This window comes from Bos grunniens, chromosome 19 (genome assembly GCF_055505025.1).
Source record: "Bos grunniens cultivar Pamir isolate PY7600 chromosome 19, Bosgru_T2T1.0, whole genome shotgun sequence".
In the NCBI taxonomy this organism is placed as follows: Eukaryota; Metazoa; Chordata; class Mammalia; order Artiodactyla; family Bovidae; genus Bos; species Bos grunniens.
Window position 1 is genome coordinate 24344654 of NC_141183.1, and position 15506 is coordinate 24360159.

The 15506-nt window shown below is 61.4% G+C and overlaps 1 protein-coding gene across 1 annotated transcript in view; it reads right to left on the reverse strand.

The window, feature by feature from the left end:
* The window catches only part of ARHGAP23 (Rho GTPase activating protein 23), a 51627-nt gene extending 36456 nt beyond the window's left edge, over positions 1–15171 (reverse strand). The window contains 11 exon segments of the mRNA XM_086357991.1: positions 562–619; positions 771–882; positions 1094–1249; positions 2860–4024; positions 6976–7030; positions 7194–7272; positions 7388–7483; positions 8688–8715; positions 11227–11388; positions 14622–15062; positions 15064–15171. Of these exon segments, the coding sequence (XP_086214117.1) occupies positions 562–619; positions 771–882; positions 1094–1249; positions 2860–4024; positions 6976–7030; positions 7194–7272; positions 7388–7483; positions 8688–8715; positions 11227–11388; positions 14622–15062; positions 15064–15156 (2445 nt within the window). The 5' untranslated portion in view covers positions 15157–15171.
* Positions 15172–15506: the final 335 nt, after the last annotated feature.

The following is a 15506-nucleotide window of genomic DNA, read 5'->3' on the forward strand; positions in this document are numbered from 1 at the left end:
CAGTAGGGTCAAGCAGTGACTAAGACAAGTGAAACCCCTGCCCGCATGGGGCTTACATTCTAGCTGGGGAGACAGGCAAGAAAGGAGATGAGCCCATAAAGTGCTCAACAGGGGAAGTGCTCAGAGGAAAGCACGGTGGTGGGGGGAGGCATGAAAGTCAGGGCTAGGCTGAAATCTGACGGAAGGCCTAAAAAAATCTAGAGAAAAAAAGTAAATCTAGAGAAAGTGAAAAAGTGAGTCCTGCGGCTATGGAGGTGGGCATGGAGAGGACCTTCTAGACGAGAGGTGGGGGCTTGGCAGGACAGTGCAAAGGCCTTGGGAGGGGGGCTCACGGTGTCTTTAGGGGATGACAGAGCCCCCAGAGAGGGTGGGTCTCATGGCTGGCACAAAGTGAGTGTGGGGAGAGCCAAGGTAGGAAGGAGACAGGAATCCGGGTGACCCATTTGGGATCATAGGAGTCCCAGGCCAGGCCCTGCTGCCAAGGCTAGGCTCCAGAGCTGAGGCGTGGGACACCCCAGCCCTCCGACACCCTCACCAGCTCACATCACACGTGCCACTCACCCCATCAGTGAAGAAGCTTCGAAGCATCCGCAGGCTGGGCACGCGGTTCGGCAGGCGCCTAGGCGGTGAGGATCAAGGATGAGGCATATGCGAGGCACCGCTTGGACCTCCCACAAGTCCCAAGGATCAAAGGTCCTGCAGTGGGAAGCCCACTGCCCCCGCGTGTAGAAGACCCAAGGGCCAAGAGCCCTGCCACACCCGGTCCTCACCGCAGAGCCCGGCCCTCGTCCCGGAAGGTGTTGAGCCCATCGTCGCAGGACTTGGAGCGCTCGGTGGTGATGGCCAACAAGTAGGAAGAACGGCGGCCAGCCTTGATGCTGCCTGCAAAGCCGCCCAGATCAGCGGGGCAGCGGAGGGGGCTTCCCCAGAGCCCTCCCATCCAGGCAGGGCCCGGGGACCTGGTCCCCAGGGGACCCCAGGAGAAGCAGAAGCCAGTCGGGGGAGGCCAGCCATCAGGCAGTGGGCCCAACAGGGACCAGTGGGACCAGGCAGCAAGGGAGCGGCTGGGGCTGGGGTTGCGGGAAGCACTCACTGCAGTCCTGGGAGTAATGGCGGCCGAGGGCAAAGGTGAAGGTTGGGGAGGATGGGCTGGTGCCCAGGACAGGGGCGGAGTTCATGGCGCTGGAGACCACAGCAGAAGCAGGGACGTGCTTGGCTTGGAGGTCAATGCTGGGGCTGGTGGGCTCGTCTGCGAGAGCAGAGGGAGCGGTGGGTGAAGGTCCCAGAAGCCTGAACCTGCCTGCCACCCCAGGGCCCCAGCCTCACAGCCAGGCTGGGACCATATCCCCAGACTCCAAAAGCCCTCCAGGGCCCTCCTGGCAACACGCCCACTGCCAAGGGAACTGAGCCACCACTGTGGTCATGCAAGCTCAGCTTCAGCCTCCTCCATCACACTGAGGGCACCCAGGAGTGGGGGCAAGTCACCCCTCTTAGACCTGGCTCCTAGAGGCAGGAACTGTGTCTGCCCCACCAGACTGACGGCTCTCTGAGGCCATGGAGTGTGTCTCCCCCATCAGACTGGGAGCTTCCAGAGGATAAGGACCATCTATCTCCCCCACCAACTGGGGGCTCCTTGAAGTGGGTGCCACATCACCCCCTTGGACTGGAACTACCTCCTAACTTCATATTGGGAGCTTACTGAGACAAAAGGCTGTGTCTGCCCTATTAGACAAGGCTGGTTCAGCGGACTTGGGGGCTGGGGTGCGGGGGGCAGGTCGTGCCTCCTCTCCTGGCCTGGGGATCTTCCCCAGGGTCACTCCCATGGCTGCCCTTGGGTGAGCTCACCACCCTCAGGTCCGGTTACCACCTCTGGGCTCCAGTTCCATGATCTTGCAGGCCAGTCTTCCCAAGCCCCCAGACCCAGCCCAGCTGATCACGCTCCCTCACGAGCACCTCTTATTCAGCAAACCCGAAATCTTTTCCCGTCTCGTTCCTTTTCTTTCCTGATACAGAGGTGAGGCTCTACCCTCCAGGAAGGCCAGAAACCTGGGAATCACCAACCCTTCCGCTGTCCCGTCTCCCCTTTACGCATCCATTCCTAACAAGTTTTCAGTATTCCCTCTGCTCTCAAAGTGAAGTCCGAACTCCTCATCAACTAATAGGCCCCTCCCAACCCATGCAGTGACCTGGAAGGACATCCTAACTCACACTTCGGGGTCTTTGCACATCCTCGTCTCTCTCCCTGAACTTTCTTCCCCTGACTAACTCATTCGTCTTAGCCACAATCTCCTTTCTCTCCTTGGCCACTGGGCCCCAGCCCAGCCCTTCTCTGTCTCTCAGCGCTCCCCGACTCCTATTACACACCCGTTCACCTGGATCGTTCTCGTCTGATCATACATTCCCATGGACCATGCGCTCCAGGAGAAGACAGAGCCTAGCACAGTGCCTTGCACAACTCGGTGCTGGATGCATGGAAGGATGGAGGACGGATGGAAAGAAGAAAGAGTGAACAGAACAAAGGAAAGATAGAGAAAGAGTGGAAGGAAGAGTGAAAAGAAAGAAGGGAAGAACAGGACAAAGGAGGCCAGAGACGGGGAGGGAAAGAAGGAAGGAAGGAAGGGAAGGAGAGACAGGGGAAGTAAAGGTGGATGGAAAGAAGACTGGACGCGTCAACGAGTGGAGGCGGGATGACGGGATGATGGGAGAAAGATGGATGGACGAATGGATGGATGGCCACAGAAATGAGTTGATCCCATCAGCACCCACCCCAGAGTTTCGCTCGGGTGGCAGGTAGGTGGAGGACAACAGGGACACGGAAAAGCAAGTCTCCCAAGACAAGCCACCCGCACCATCACTCACCGATGAAGGGAATGGAAGCCAGAGAGTCTTCAGTAGTGGCCAAAGGGGCCACCTTCCTGGCCGGGCGTTCCCCTCGCCCACTGGCCTCTGGCTCTGGGGACTCGTCACCAAACCCAAGGTTCATCTGTCTTGCGGGGGGCAGCTGGACCTTGCGGCCCGTGGGAGGCTTCTGCCTCAGGATCACTTCATCACGGCGATCCTCGGCGGGAGGCTCCGAGGCCCGGGTGCTGGGTTCTGGTCGGACAACTCTTGGTGGTTCAGAGGCCTCTGGTGGGAACGGTGCGGGGGACTGGGCCAAGTTGAAGGTGGGCAGCCCCCCAAAGGGGGAGTCCCGGAAGGAGAGCGCCTGCAGGAGGCCAGTCCGGCGCTGGAATGATGGGCTGTAGCTCCGGTACCCGATGTACCCGAGGTCGTCCAGGCCCTGCAGGCCAGGAGGGGCTGGGGCCTGGGGCCCGGGCAGGTCCCTGGGTGCGCAGGCAGGGGTGCGGGCAGACGGCCGCTGGGAAGCCCAGCCGCAGCGCTCGAAGCGGGGTGACAGCAGCGCTCCTGGCCCCAGCGCCTCAGCAGAGCGGGTGGCCCGGCTCAGGTAGTCGTCTGAGCGTGCTCGGTGCCAGCCCTCCTGGCCCAGCTGGCTCAAGGCACCCTGGGAGGTGGAGCAGGGCCAAGGGCGATGGGCAGTCACCTCCTCCAGTCGGTCCTGGGAGGCACTACGGGCCCGGGGGGGCATGGCGGGGCACCGTCTCTCCCCCGCCCTGCGGGGTACCTGGTTCGACAGCCAGTTTGACAAGGCCTGCTGGCACTCCAGTCTGCTGGGGGGTGCCCGGCTGCCAGGCTCCGGGAAGGCACGAGGCGTCCGGGGCTCTGGGGGGAGGCGGGGGAAGGCACCAGGGCTGGGGCGGGGCTGGCTCATCCCCAAGGAAGGGTGGTCCGGATGGGAGCGGGCGGTAGACGGGATGTGGGGCCCCGGGTCACTCCAGGCAGCAGGACTCCGGGGGTCACCGGGCAGTGCTGAGAGCGGCTCAGGAACCATAGCGGCCCAGGTGGAGACCCGGGCTGGCGGGGCGTAGGTCTTTCGGGGGTAGCAGATCGGGGGTGGCTCTGGGATGCTCCGGGCCTCTCCAGAATACGGCTCGTTCCCCTTCAGGTAGGCGTCCTGGGAGTAGGCCTGCCCGGGGACACAAAGGCAGGTGAGCAGGGCTGAACAGACCCCACAGGGCAGGGTTACAGCAGCCCCCGGAGGTCAAGGCCCTCCAGAAAGGGGCCTGAAGGAAGGGGACCAAGCTTTGGGGGTGGTCCTGAGAGGGCGGGGGTGAGAAGGCATGCTCCAAAGAGAGTCAAGGGGAGGACAAAGAAATAAGAGGCCTTTGAGTCTTACACACACATACACACATACACACACACACATTCACTCGAGAAAGAGCCAGGATTTTTCTAAGGCTTATGACAAGGACTGCCTTTAGCCACAAACATTCCAACATCTGTTTTCTGGGGTCCTCCCCTCATGCTGGCCTCAGCCGCCTCCCTGCTTGCTTGTGTCCCATGGTGCCCACAGACCCTCGGGTGGAGCTGGGAAACCCCACCAGAGACCAGTCAAGGTGGCAGATGACAGGGGAGGGAGCCGCCTAAGGGGTGTGTCCAGGGTGGGGTGGGCGGGGGCTGGGAGAGCCCAGCTGTCCCTCCATCCCCCTGGACGGGAAGCTGAGGGCCTGGCTCCTGGGCCACTGGGGGGCGGGGGAGGGACTTGCTCACCCCCTGCTTCTCTGGACCAGGCTTGAGGGAGAGGCCAGACTGGTTGAGGGACCTTGCGCCACCTTCTGCCACCCCAGCCCTGGAATTTGGCGCTGGGAGCTGAGGCTGACGCTGCATTGCTGAGGAGTGGCAGGGCCAGCGCCCAGGCCCGGCCAAAAAAGGAGGCAGCCCCCAGGGACAGCGGCCTTGTGGCCCTGGCCTAGCCTGGCCCCTGAGGGGCTACCCAGGGGCCTAGCTCAGCATGAAGTATCAAAGAGGGAGGGTGAAACCAAACCACACACACACACACACACACATCACAAGGAGACCCAGGAAAATACACACCCAGAGACACTCACACACACACAGAGAAGCACAATGAGACACACACACACACAGTTAACTACAGCTCCAGTCCCGGGCACACACATCACGTGACGAGGGTGAGTAAACCACACCCCGTACTCAGCCCCCTTAGGACCCACACACCAGCCAGGACACTCACGTACCTCTCCCTCCTGCCATCCTGCCGGCTCCCCGGACTCCCCGCATCACAGCCGCTGTGGTGGCATCCCGGCCCCCTCCACCCTCCCTGCCCCCGCCAGCCCCCGCTGACCACTGTGCCGGCCCTGGCCTCGGGGCCCCCCAGCCTGCCCTCCCGGCGACTGCCCTCGGCCCCCACCGACTCTCTCTTGCAGGCGGGAGGAGGAGGGAGGGGAGGATGGGTGTGGAGGGGCCTCGCCGCGTCGGCGGTGGCGTCAGCAGCTGCCGCAGCGCCATTGGCCTCCAGCCTTGGCTCCCAACCACAGGAATGCCTGGGCCCCACCCTCCAACTAGCCAGGGAGAGGGGGGCCGGCGGAGGCCCCCAGATGCTGACAGCTGGGGCTGCTTGCCCACCGGAGCTGGGGCAGCAGAGCTCAAAGCTGTTGCCCCACCCTGCCCAGAGGAGAGAGCACCGCCCTAGGTCCCGCCCGGTCACACACAGTCCCCCACCCCACCACAGCACGCCTGCCTCTGCCTGGAAAAGGTGCACACGGGCAGGGCCTTTGAGACTTGGGAAAAGCCGTCCACCTACCTCTCTGGGCCCCCATCCATCCCTGCCTCCCCCTCCCCAGGAAGGGCAAGGGGACTATCGAGGTCATGGGGTGGAGGTTCCCAGAGGGGCATGGTGCCAAGCATGGCACTGAGATTACAGTGATTGTGAGCACACATCCAGGGCAGAGGCCAGCACGGCGGCTCCCAAGGCCTCCAGGATTGGCCCGCAGCCCTCTCCTGGGGGGCAGTGACCTTGGGGGCAAGCAAGCTGGCTTCTGGCTGGCACTCATGAGACCAGGGAACTGGGCACTGGGCAGAGAGGACTGCTCTGGGCTCTGGGTCAGAGCTGGGAGGGAACAGAGAGGCAGCGTGTGTGTTTGTGTGTGTGCACACGTCAGGCATGGAGTGTGTGGCATAAACGGGTACACACGTGAGTGCAGGGCACATTGCGTGCCACGTCTATGGTGCCTGCTCTGTGGGCAGTGGGGTGAAGGAAGGGGCGTCTGCACCGCGTATCATGATTGGGGAAGTTCATGTGGTTGTCGCACTGCTGAGCACACACGCCAGGGCTGGGATGGAGCAGGCTGGGATGTCTGTGGGCACATGTGTTCTGACAGCAGCAAGCATTCGTGATGTCCTAAATATTCGTGCCACAGGGGTGAGAACCCCGAGTGTGTGCTGTGACACACTGGTGGCGTGCTGTGGGGATCCGAGATGCTGAGGAGTGTGTGGTATGCTGTGATGCCCGTGGTCATGCGTGTGGGGTGGTGCCTACGTACTGAGGGGTTGTGTGTGTGGTGTGTTGTGTCTGGGATGCGTTATCACATAGGACAGGCTAGATGAAGGGTGGGCCACGGGCTGTGTGGTGTGGCTGTGTACCGAGCGTGTCTGCTTGAGCATGGGGTGGTCCGTGGTATGCCGTGTGAATGGGAGCACACAACAGTATTGTGTGTGTGTGTGTGTGTCTGTGTGTGTATGTATCTACAGGAGACGTGCTCACACGAGGCCAGGTGGGGAGAGGGCGGGGAACAGACATCTTACAGGAGCCACAGGAACGTGCCAGTCTGGCAGGGCCTGCTGGGCCACCTTCCTCCCAGACACCCTGGCAGGAATCCTGCTGGTCAAAGCCAGTGCCCGCCTCCCCCAACACAGCGCAGCCCTGAATGAAGCAGCCAGCAGCCCCAGCCCGGGGACGGGCCTGGCATCCCCAGTGGGGCAGTGCCGGGCTGGTGGTGCCCCCACACTCTCTCCTCTGCTTCCTAGAGGGGCCAACATGGGAGAGAGGCCAAGGAGAAGGGCTGTATCCCGCCCCGCACCCAGGGTCCTCCACCTCAGAGAGCGGGGAGGACTCACCAGCTGGAGGATGTCCTCGTCCTTGGGCATGATGGAGAGTTCCAGAGTGTCATCGCTACGGAGACAGGGCAGGGGGTCAGGCCAGGCTGAGGCAACAGGGTCTGGGAGAACAGGGATCCTGGTCGCCAGGGCACCACCAGGGCCGAGGGGGAGGGTGTGGAGGGACTCGGGGAGTGGGCTGGGGGCTCTGATGGGAGAAGGGAGGCAGGGGTGCTCACCTATTCTGGATCAGAGCTATGACCTGGGAGTAGGTCTTCCCAATGACGCTCTCCCCATTCACCTTCACCAGCCGGTCTCCTGGGAACCAGGGGCATGGCCACAGGTGAGCAGGTCAAAGGGTGTCAGTAGCCCCACCCGAGACCCCCTGCATCACATATGAATGACAATGAGCCAGGTAACTGGGACAGCTCACCTGTGCGAAGGCCCGCCCTATGGGCGGGGCCATCATCCTTCACGTTCTTGACAAAGATGGTGTCCATGGGCTCCAGGCGGTGCCGGGGGGAGGATCCTGTTGAGCATCAGTCAGGTTAGCTGGGGATGGCTACTGAAGGTCACACCCATGCACAGCTACACACACGGGGGACACACACTCAGAGAATAAGCACACTCACACGGACACAAAACAGAGCCACACATCCACAGGGACACGGACACACAGGATCAGAAAAAACACACTGCTGGGAGGATGAAAAGCTACACGGGCACATGGAGCCACCCCTTAAATGGCTCCTGTGTCCTAGCACCATGCTAGAAAGTAGACTTCAGAGGAAGCACGGACGTGGCCCCTGCCCTTCCCGAGCTCATTGTCTAGTGCGGCAGACAGACAGGCATGCACACACGCACACACACAAACATCACAAGACAAAAGAAGGGTGCCCTAAAAGGCCAGTGGGGAGAGACACCCGCACGCTCAGAGAGTGTCCACATCCAGACCCAGGGAGAGCTGAGCAAGGCCCTGAGGCTCACAGACACCCTGACCTCCCACCCCACTCCCTTCCCCAGGGTCAGGGCTGCAGAGGCCCGCAATCCCAGGACTGGCACTCCCTCCTTGATGACATCACTACATCCCAGCATTACTCCTCTGCTAAGTGCTGTATCCATCAGAGAAACAGGCCTGCACTAGGCTGGCTGGCTCCTCCCCCATCACAGGCCTCTGCAGTGGGGATTCAGAAAGACAGAGTCCCCACGTGCGCCCAGTAGAAGCCTCAGCGGCAGACGGGGAAGCCTGCCTGTTCAAGGAGGTCTGCCTTGGATACCCTGGGAAGCCATTTGGGAGAGCAAGGCTGACAGCCAGGGGAGTTAGTCTCACGTCTGGAAACAGAAGGACCTCAGGGCCGCCCTATACCCCGAGAACCCTAGTGTCTCTGCCCCCAGGGACAGCCCTCAATCAGCCTTCCCACCCCCAGGGCCCTGCAGCTCCCGCCTGAGCTTCCATCTAGGCTGGGAGTAACTCTAGGGCAGGGGCCAGGGCTTAGAAACCCATCTGCTCCCCAGAACACCACCCCCAGCATGAAATGGACAGGTCCGAGGAAGACAAATGTGGAGAAAAGAGAGGGCGCAGAGAGTAAGCATATGTGCAAGTGGATACACAGGAAAGAGCAGACAGGGGCTGCAGTCAAGGGCAAGGGTGCAGCAGAATCCACGCCGACCTGCAGGAGAGGGCCAGACACAGAGCGGGTCCCCAGCCCAGCCCAGGCCCGTCCACTCCTTACCTCCTCCTCGGCCTCCATTCTCTTCCTCCTGCAGGGGACAGAGGCGGGTGTGGGCCCTCGGCAGCACAGGGGGAGGCCCAGCTTTGCCGGGGTGGGCCCCTTCAAGCTCCCCCACCCATCAGCCTCCCCTCTTATCATCCTTCAAGTAGCCCAGAAGCCAGAGGGGGAGGGAAGGGTGTCCATGGGGAGGTCACATCCCAGGCAATGTCCCCCGGTCACAGGAGCCCTCTCTCATGCCTGCTAGTCCTACCACATCAGCAACTCAGCCATCTGAAAGCCACCAACCCAATGGGGGACTCAGGACCCCTTCCCTTGGAGAGCTCGAAGCCCAGTGGAGGAGGGGCCAAACCCATGACACACAGACAGGACCCAGGCAGACACAGATAAGCAGGCATGACAAGTGCAAACAGTGGCTATCAGCTCTCAGAGAATGGGGAGGAGAGGCCTGATTAGCCCCTCTGGGAGGGGGCGGTTTAAGGCAAGTTTCAGGCCAGCTGAAAGAAGGCATTGGGGTGAGGTGAGCAGAGGACGCAGGCACTCAGTGGCAGAAATAGGACTGAGTCAGCTGAGCTGAAGCAGAAAGAGAGTCAACACCAGCAAGTGACAAGAGTCAGACTCAAGCTTTCAGGTCTGAAAGGAAAGAACGAGGGAGCCAGTGAAGTTCTTGAGTGGGAGAGAGTAGATAAGAAAATGTTTCCAGCATCTAGGTACAGGGCTAAGAAATGGCCTCAAGGAGACCCACGAGGGAGGTCTCTGGGCTCATCCCTGTGAGTGAGGAGGGAAGGGCACTGCATTTGGGGAGAAATCGGAAAAAGGCAAGAAGAAATCAGAGAGACAGGCCAGGCCAGCGGGGTGCAGCATTTTCCAACTGGATAGGACCTTTGGGGTCATCTTGTCTAATCTGTTCCACAGATCACCACTTTACAGATGACAGGGTGTGATTTGTCCAGGGCCACTCAGAGACAACAGAGCAGCCAGTGCTAGACCCCAGGAGTCTGGGGCACCTCAGCCAGGACAGGAAGCCGCGGGGCTCTGCTGGAGCACAGTCCCTTGGCGCCCGCCTTCCTGAGCGGGGCGCGTGCCCGCTGATATGAGCTGACAGCACTGTGAGCAGTGGCAGCGGCAGATGGATGCATCTAGACGGGTGAGTGCCCTGCAGGCTCCCAGCCCTGGGCATGTTCTGGAAAGGGACGGAGCCCGTCTCTGGCTTGCCCTGCCCTGGGGTCTTCCACGTTAGCAAGGTCTCTCTGAGACACAGGCCAACCACCCAGCCTAGACCACTTGAGCTGCATCTGCAGGGCCACCCTCCGGAGGTCCCCTGAGAGAAGGACGAAGGTCCAGAAAGGGGGGACATTCTGGGGAAGGAAGGACCGGAGGTTCCTGGGAACTGGGAGGCTGGTGTCCTCGGGCATAAGGGGTGAGGCAGTGCCCCTACCACACACCATCAGCCCCTCTTACAGCCAATGAGAAGATCTGGCTCACACCCAGACTCAAACACGGGTGTGAGAGCTATGCAGCGACATGCACACATGAAGCGTATATATAGACACATGTCTAGATATACACACACGCGTGTACATGACTAGCATACCATGCACGCATGTGTGCATACAAAGAAACACGAGCAGGCACACGGACCCAGGCAGAGAAATCCAATGCCTTGGTTCTCTGGCAGGTGGGACTAAGCTCCCTGTCCCTCAACAGCTGTGCAGGCTGGTCCCAGCCCTAGTGGAGGGGAGAAACAGGTTCATGGGCCCCAAAATAAATCGTTCTCCCCTCCTGCTGGGAGAGAGGAGGGGAAGGGAATTGGGCCCTCCTGGGGAGTCCTGGTTCCTGCCTAGGCCCCCCACAAGCTTTCCGGTCAGGGACCACCCCCTGCCCCCAGCCCATACCGTGGCTCAGTTTGAGTAGCCCCAGTTCCTGTACTCAGAGAACCTGATATTTATATTAGGCCTGGAAGGGTTCCTCAGAGTCAAATAGATAAATGCCCTCAGGTGACAGCAGCAGACATGGAGCCCAGAGAGGGTGAGACTACCCAAGATCCACCGTGAGTTAGGAGCTGTACCAGCACTGGGGCCCAGGTCCCCAGCCCAGCACAGGGCTCTTTCTAGGCCCAGAGCTGAGGCCAGCAAGGGCCGGGGGCGCTCTGGGAGGGACCCCAGAGGTGTGTGAGGACGACTGCCCTAAGGCTCAGGCTGGGGAGGGTCAACTAACCCAGCTCAGAAGTGGCAGGTAGACAAAGGGTCCTTGGAAGCCCATCTCCTGAGAAGCTGTTCACCTTCCAGAGGCCGAGAGTCCCGGGGTTGGGGGAGCATCCTGACTCCCCCACCTCTAGCTCCTTGCCCCAAACCAACCACCCCATTCTCCTTAGAAGACTGAGCCCAGAGCGGATCAGGGGCTTGTCATGCCACACAGGTGACCCAGCCAGGGCTGCCCCTGCCTCTCGGTGACCCTCTTCCCCAGGCACAGAAGCACCCGGAGAAAAGCACAAAGGAGTTGCCCTGAAGCTCCCTCAGGGCGGGCGGGGGTGCGGGCCTACCTTTAGGCTGCAGTGCACGGCGGACTCGGGCGGGTACACGATGAAGTGCCGCAGGGTGAAGCCGAAGCCATCCTGGAGGCTTTTGCGCAGGAGCAGCGTCCGTGGGCCCTGCCAGGGGAGGGGGCGCGCAGGAGAGCACCCATCTCTCGGGCCCAGGGGCAGCTGTGGGAGCAGAGCGAGCAAGGGTGAGATGCCAGTCCACACACAGCCTCCTGCAGCCTGGAGGACCTGGGGGGACGGCAGGGGCGCACCGACCCGGCTGTGCCCAGACCCCTGCTCCCCTCTCCCTTCCTCTCCCACACTCATCAGCCCAACAGCTTCCTTTTCCTTTTTTCCTCAGTCCCCTTAAGACACCTATGCGTCCAGGGAAATGAGTGCAGCAAGTCAGGTGTCCGTTCTGTTCAGTTCAGCCGAAGCTCACCGACTCTGGACACACAGCCTTCCTGCCTGGGAAGTGCCCGCTGCACAATCTCACACACACACACGTGCACGTGGACACGAGCACAGACACACCCACACGCACTCACGTAGACGGGACACACCACAAACACCCAGACAAGAATGCTCGTGTGCAAAGGTGCAGACACACCGAGGAGCACACACATGCTCACGGAGACACAGACATGCGCACACACACACATAGGCACAGACAGACTGACACACACATGCATCCTTCAAGAGCAGCAGTAAGAAGACGCGAGGGACCATGAGTCCCAAGGGACAGTCCGCTGAAGGGACCGAGCCCAGTCCTGGCTGGCTCACCAGAACTGAGTGGAGAGCCGGGTTGGGGAGACACTCCGCTACCCTCTGGCCACCCCACCTGAGTACTTGGGATTCCCCGAGATGGCAGGGCAGAGGGTGTCTGAAGAGGGTTTGGGGGCACATGGGTGTGTTTATGGGGCAACAGGGAGAGAAGGAGGTTAGTGCCTGAGAGGAGGCTCCCTTCAGTTGCCCTGCTCAGACACAGAGGGAAAGTGGGTGACAGGAGGGCGCCAAAGTGAAGGGCAGTCTGCCTGCTGAAGCCAGGACAGCTCCCTCAGGGGTTCACTAACCCCTGATCTCGGGCAGCCTAACCTACCTGGCACCCCTAATCCAAACCCTTTGGAGGGCGAGAAGCCCCTCCCCTCCCTCAACGGTCCTCATCCCCTGGCTCTTCCTTGGCACCAGGCCGGAGGGGACTTCAGCTGCAGAAGAAAGGCGCAGCTGGGTGCAGAGGGAAGAAGACTCCAGGGCAGGAATTTCGGTAGGAATTTCACTACGAAATCCCCCTTGCTCCCCACCTCGAAACTGCAACTCTAATGTACTCATCCTGAGAAGCCCCTGCCTGTAGCCAGCCACCCTCCAGGTTACACATCTGGCAGAAGGAGTGGATCCTGTGCCCAGCCCGAAGCTAGGGATTTCTGCGTGGGGTAGGGGCTGGGCTCCATGGGGCAGGAGGTTTGAGGAGGGGATATCCTCAAATCTCAAAAGATTAAAGTGCCACAGAAGTAACAGGCTTGCTTCATACGGTTCCAGAAGACATAGCCAGGTGGGAGATTTGAGAACGCCGAGCTAAGCTCTTAGCCAGGGAGATCATTCTAATCATATACATCTGGAAAGTGACCCAGATGGGGCTGTGAGCCCTCTGTCCTCACAAGGGCTCAAGTGAAAGCTGGACGACCCCCATCAGGGAGGCTGTAGGAGGCCTCCGCCTTTTCTGGCATCAGGCGGAAGGTCCAATGATGCCCCCTCAGCTCCTTCCACTTGTGGCTATAGCCTGGACACTCCCAATGAGCCCCACACCCCCACGGGGGTCTGAGGAGCCCAGAAGAGAAAATTCTCTGGGAATTCTGCTGAGATCTGAAAGCCCCTGGATTTCCTATCTCTGCTGGTTTGGCAAGGAACAGATGAGGAAGAGAAGAGGGCCTCCGGGGACCCTCCACTGCCCCCTCCTACCAAAATCCCTACTCCTGCCTAGCGTGGAGTGCTTCCACTGCACGTCCTCCACTGGGCTCTGAGCTGAGGCTGTGTGCAGGGCCTATTGTTTTGCTGGTGTCCTGGATTAAGGTTTAAGCCACCAGCTGCCCCAGTGATGAGAAGTGGCTGGGACAGGTCCCCGCACGCCCCCCGCCCCTCCCCCAGCACACATCCTGCCTGGAGCTGCCAGCTGCCTGGGGGTGCCACTCCCTGGGGAGGAGGGGCCAGTAATCAAGGGCAGTGGGCATGCCTTTCTCTCTCGGGTCCTCTCCTCACCCAGGCACCACTGGCGCTCCCTCCCTTATCTCTGCCTCTCCCTTTCCTCTTTTCCTTCCTTCCAAGGCCCCTTCCCCCATCCTTGCCAACTAGGCGCCTGAGAATGTCAGTGTGGTAATCCCCCTGCCACAGTAACCACAGCCCTGCCTGAAGAGGAGCTGCTGCAGCCCCCATTAATGACCAGATTTGGCAGTCTGTGGGAAGTTCTTCCTTAGGTTTAACCTCAGTCCTTCATGCTATTACACATGCATGTTCCCTCTGCTTTCCTCCCATCTGGGACAGCACTGAGTCTTGCTCTCATCTTGACCGGGAGGGAGGTGACAGATGAGGAAACAGAGAAGGGACCAGCAGTGGAAAGTCATTAGACTGGGAAGAGGTACAGCTCACACATACATCCCCAATTGTGCTATCTGAGGTAGGTACAGAGACAAGAGGAAGGAGAGAGGCAGGTTCAGGGGACACAGGGACATCACCAAGTAATGCCCCCTAGCCCAGATCCACTTCCAAACGCTCCCACCCTCAGGTCAGGAGAGACATCCAGAAATTCCCACTGATGGTGGGAGAAGGGCAGGTGGTCCCAGGGCCACAAATTAGACAGAACTGGACATGTGATGGGCTGGCAACACCAGGAGCTAGAACCCAGGAGTCCGGCTCCTCCCCTCCCCCAGGAGCATAAAGAGGTCATTGCGGGGAGCACAGCGTTCACGCTGGGCATGGTGCCCACTGTGACTCACACCCTGCCAGCCTGGTCGATCTCGGACCTCAGAAACACTGTCCCCACCCCCATCCCCCCACTCCAGCCATGTCAGTTCTCACCCTGAGGTCACTCATTACTTCCTTGGCCTGCTTGAAAACCTTGTGTGTCTGTGCCCAGGTCCCCTCCCAGGGAGAGGGCAGAGTTCTGAATCAGGGTCACTGTCAGCCCAAACTCTCCAGGATTCCATGCCCTGGCATCTCTTCAAACAACCCCAGTCCCTTCCATCTTTCTCCCACCTGTAAACCAAGAGGCTTGAGCCCACTGCAGGCCACCACCAGACTGGGGGTTGTCATCCAGCACCCCCAGAAAAGGTCTCAGCCACCACTCTGCCGCCCTCACCCACTTTCCAGGGCATGGGTCCCGGAAGCCTGGGCTCCCCGGCCCCGCTGACCCCCGCGGCGCTCACCCTGGCCGGACGCGCCCCCGGCGCGCGGCGGTCGCTGTGGCTGAGGCAGGGCAGCCAGAGGCAGCGCGGCTCCGGGGCGCTGCAGTCCACACCGACGGCGCGCTCCCAGCGCCAGCCCCCGGCCCCCGCGCGCTCCACGCGCCACACCGCGCTGCCCACGAGAGCCGCGGCTGGCGGGGGCCCCCGGGGCCGGCCGCCGCCCCGGCCCCAGCGCGCCGCGGGCCCGTCTTCCGGAGCCCGGCGCGCCGCGCGGGGGCCGGTGGCCGCTCCTCGGCGCCCGGCGGGCGGCGTCCTCGGTCCCCTCGGCGGCGGCGGGCGGGCCCCCGAGGTCCCCGCCCGCCCCCCGGAGCCGCGGGCCCGGGGCCCTGGGGCCCCGAGGGGACGGACGGCCCGCGCGGACGGCGGCAGGACTGCTGTAGCGGCTCCGCACCTCCCACGCCTCTCCGCCGAGGGCGCCTGAGCCCGGACACGCCGGCGAGTCGCGCAGGGCAGACGCCTCCCCCTCCGGGGCGGCCCCTGTCCGCGGCCGCCCCATCCCACACCCACACCCACACACACACCCCCACACAGGAGAGGCCCTGCGCAGTGCCCCCGCAGTCACACACTGCACACCCCGTGCAGGCGCGCGCGCATGCACACACACACACACACTTCACGCACACACCCCACTCACAGGAAAGCTCTCCGTACCCGCCCGCACACGCTATACTCCTTCCAGTCCAAAGCTCACGCATCTTGCTGCGCCCCAGAGAAATACATACTCGCATGGGTACACATGTAAACACACACCCAACCCACCTCACCACACACACATCTAGGCACCCCACACCCTCCTCCCACAGGCACACTCATTCTGCCTATGTCCACATGCCACACATAGACACA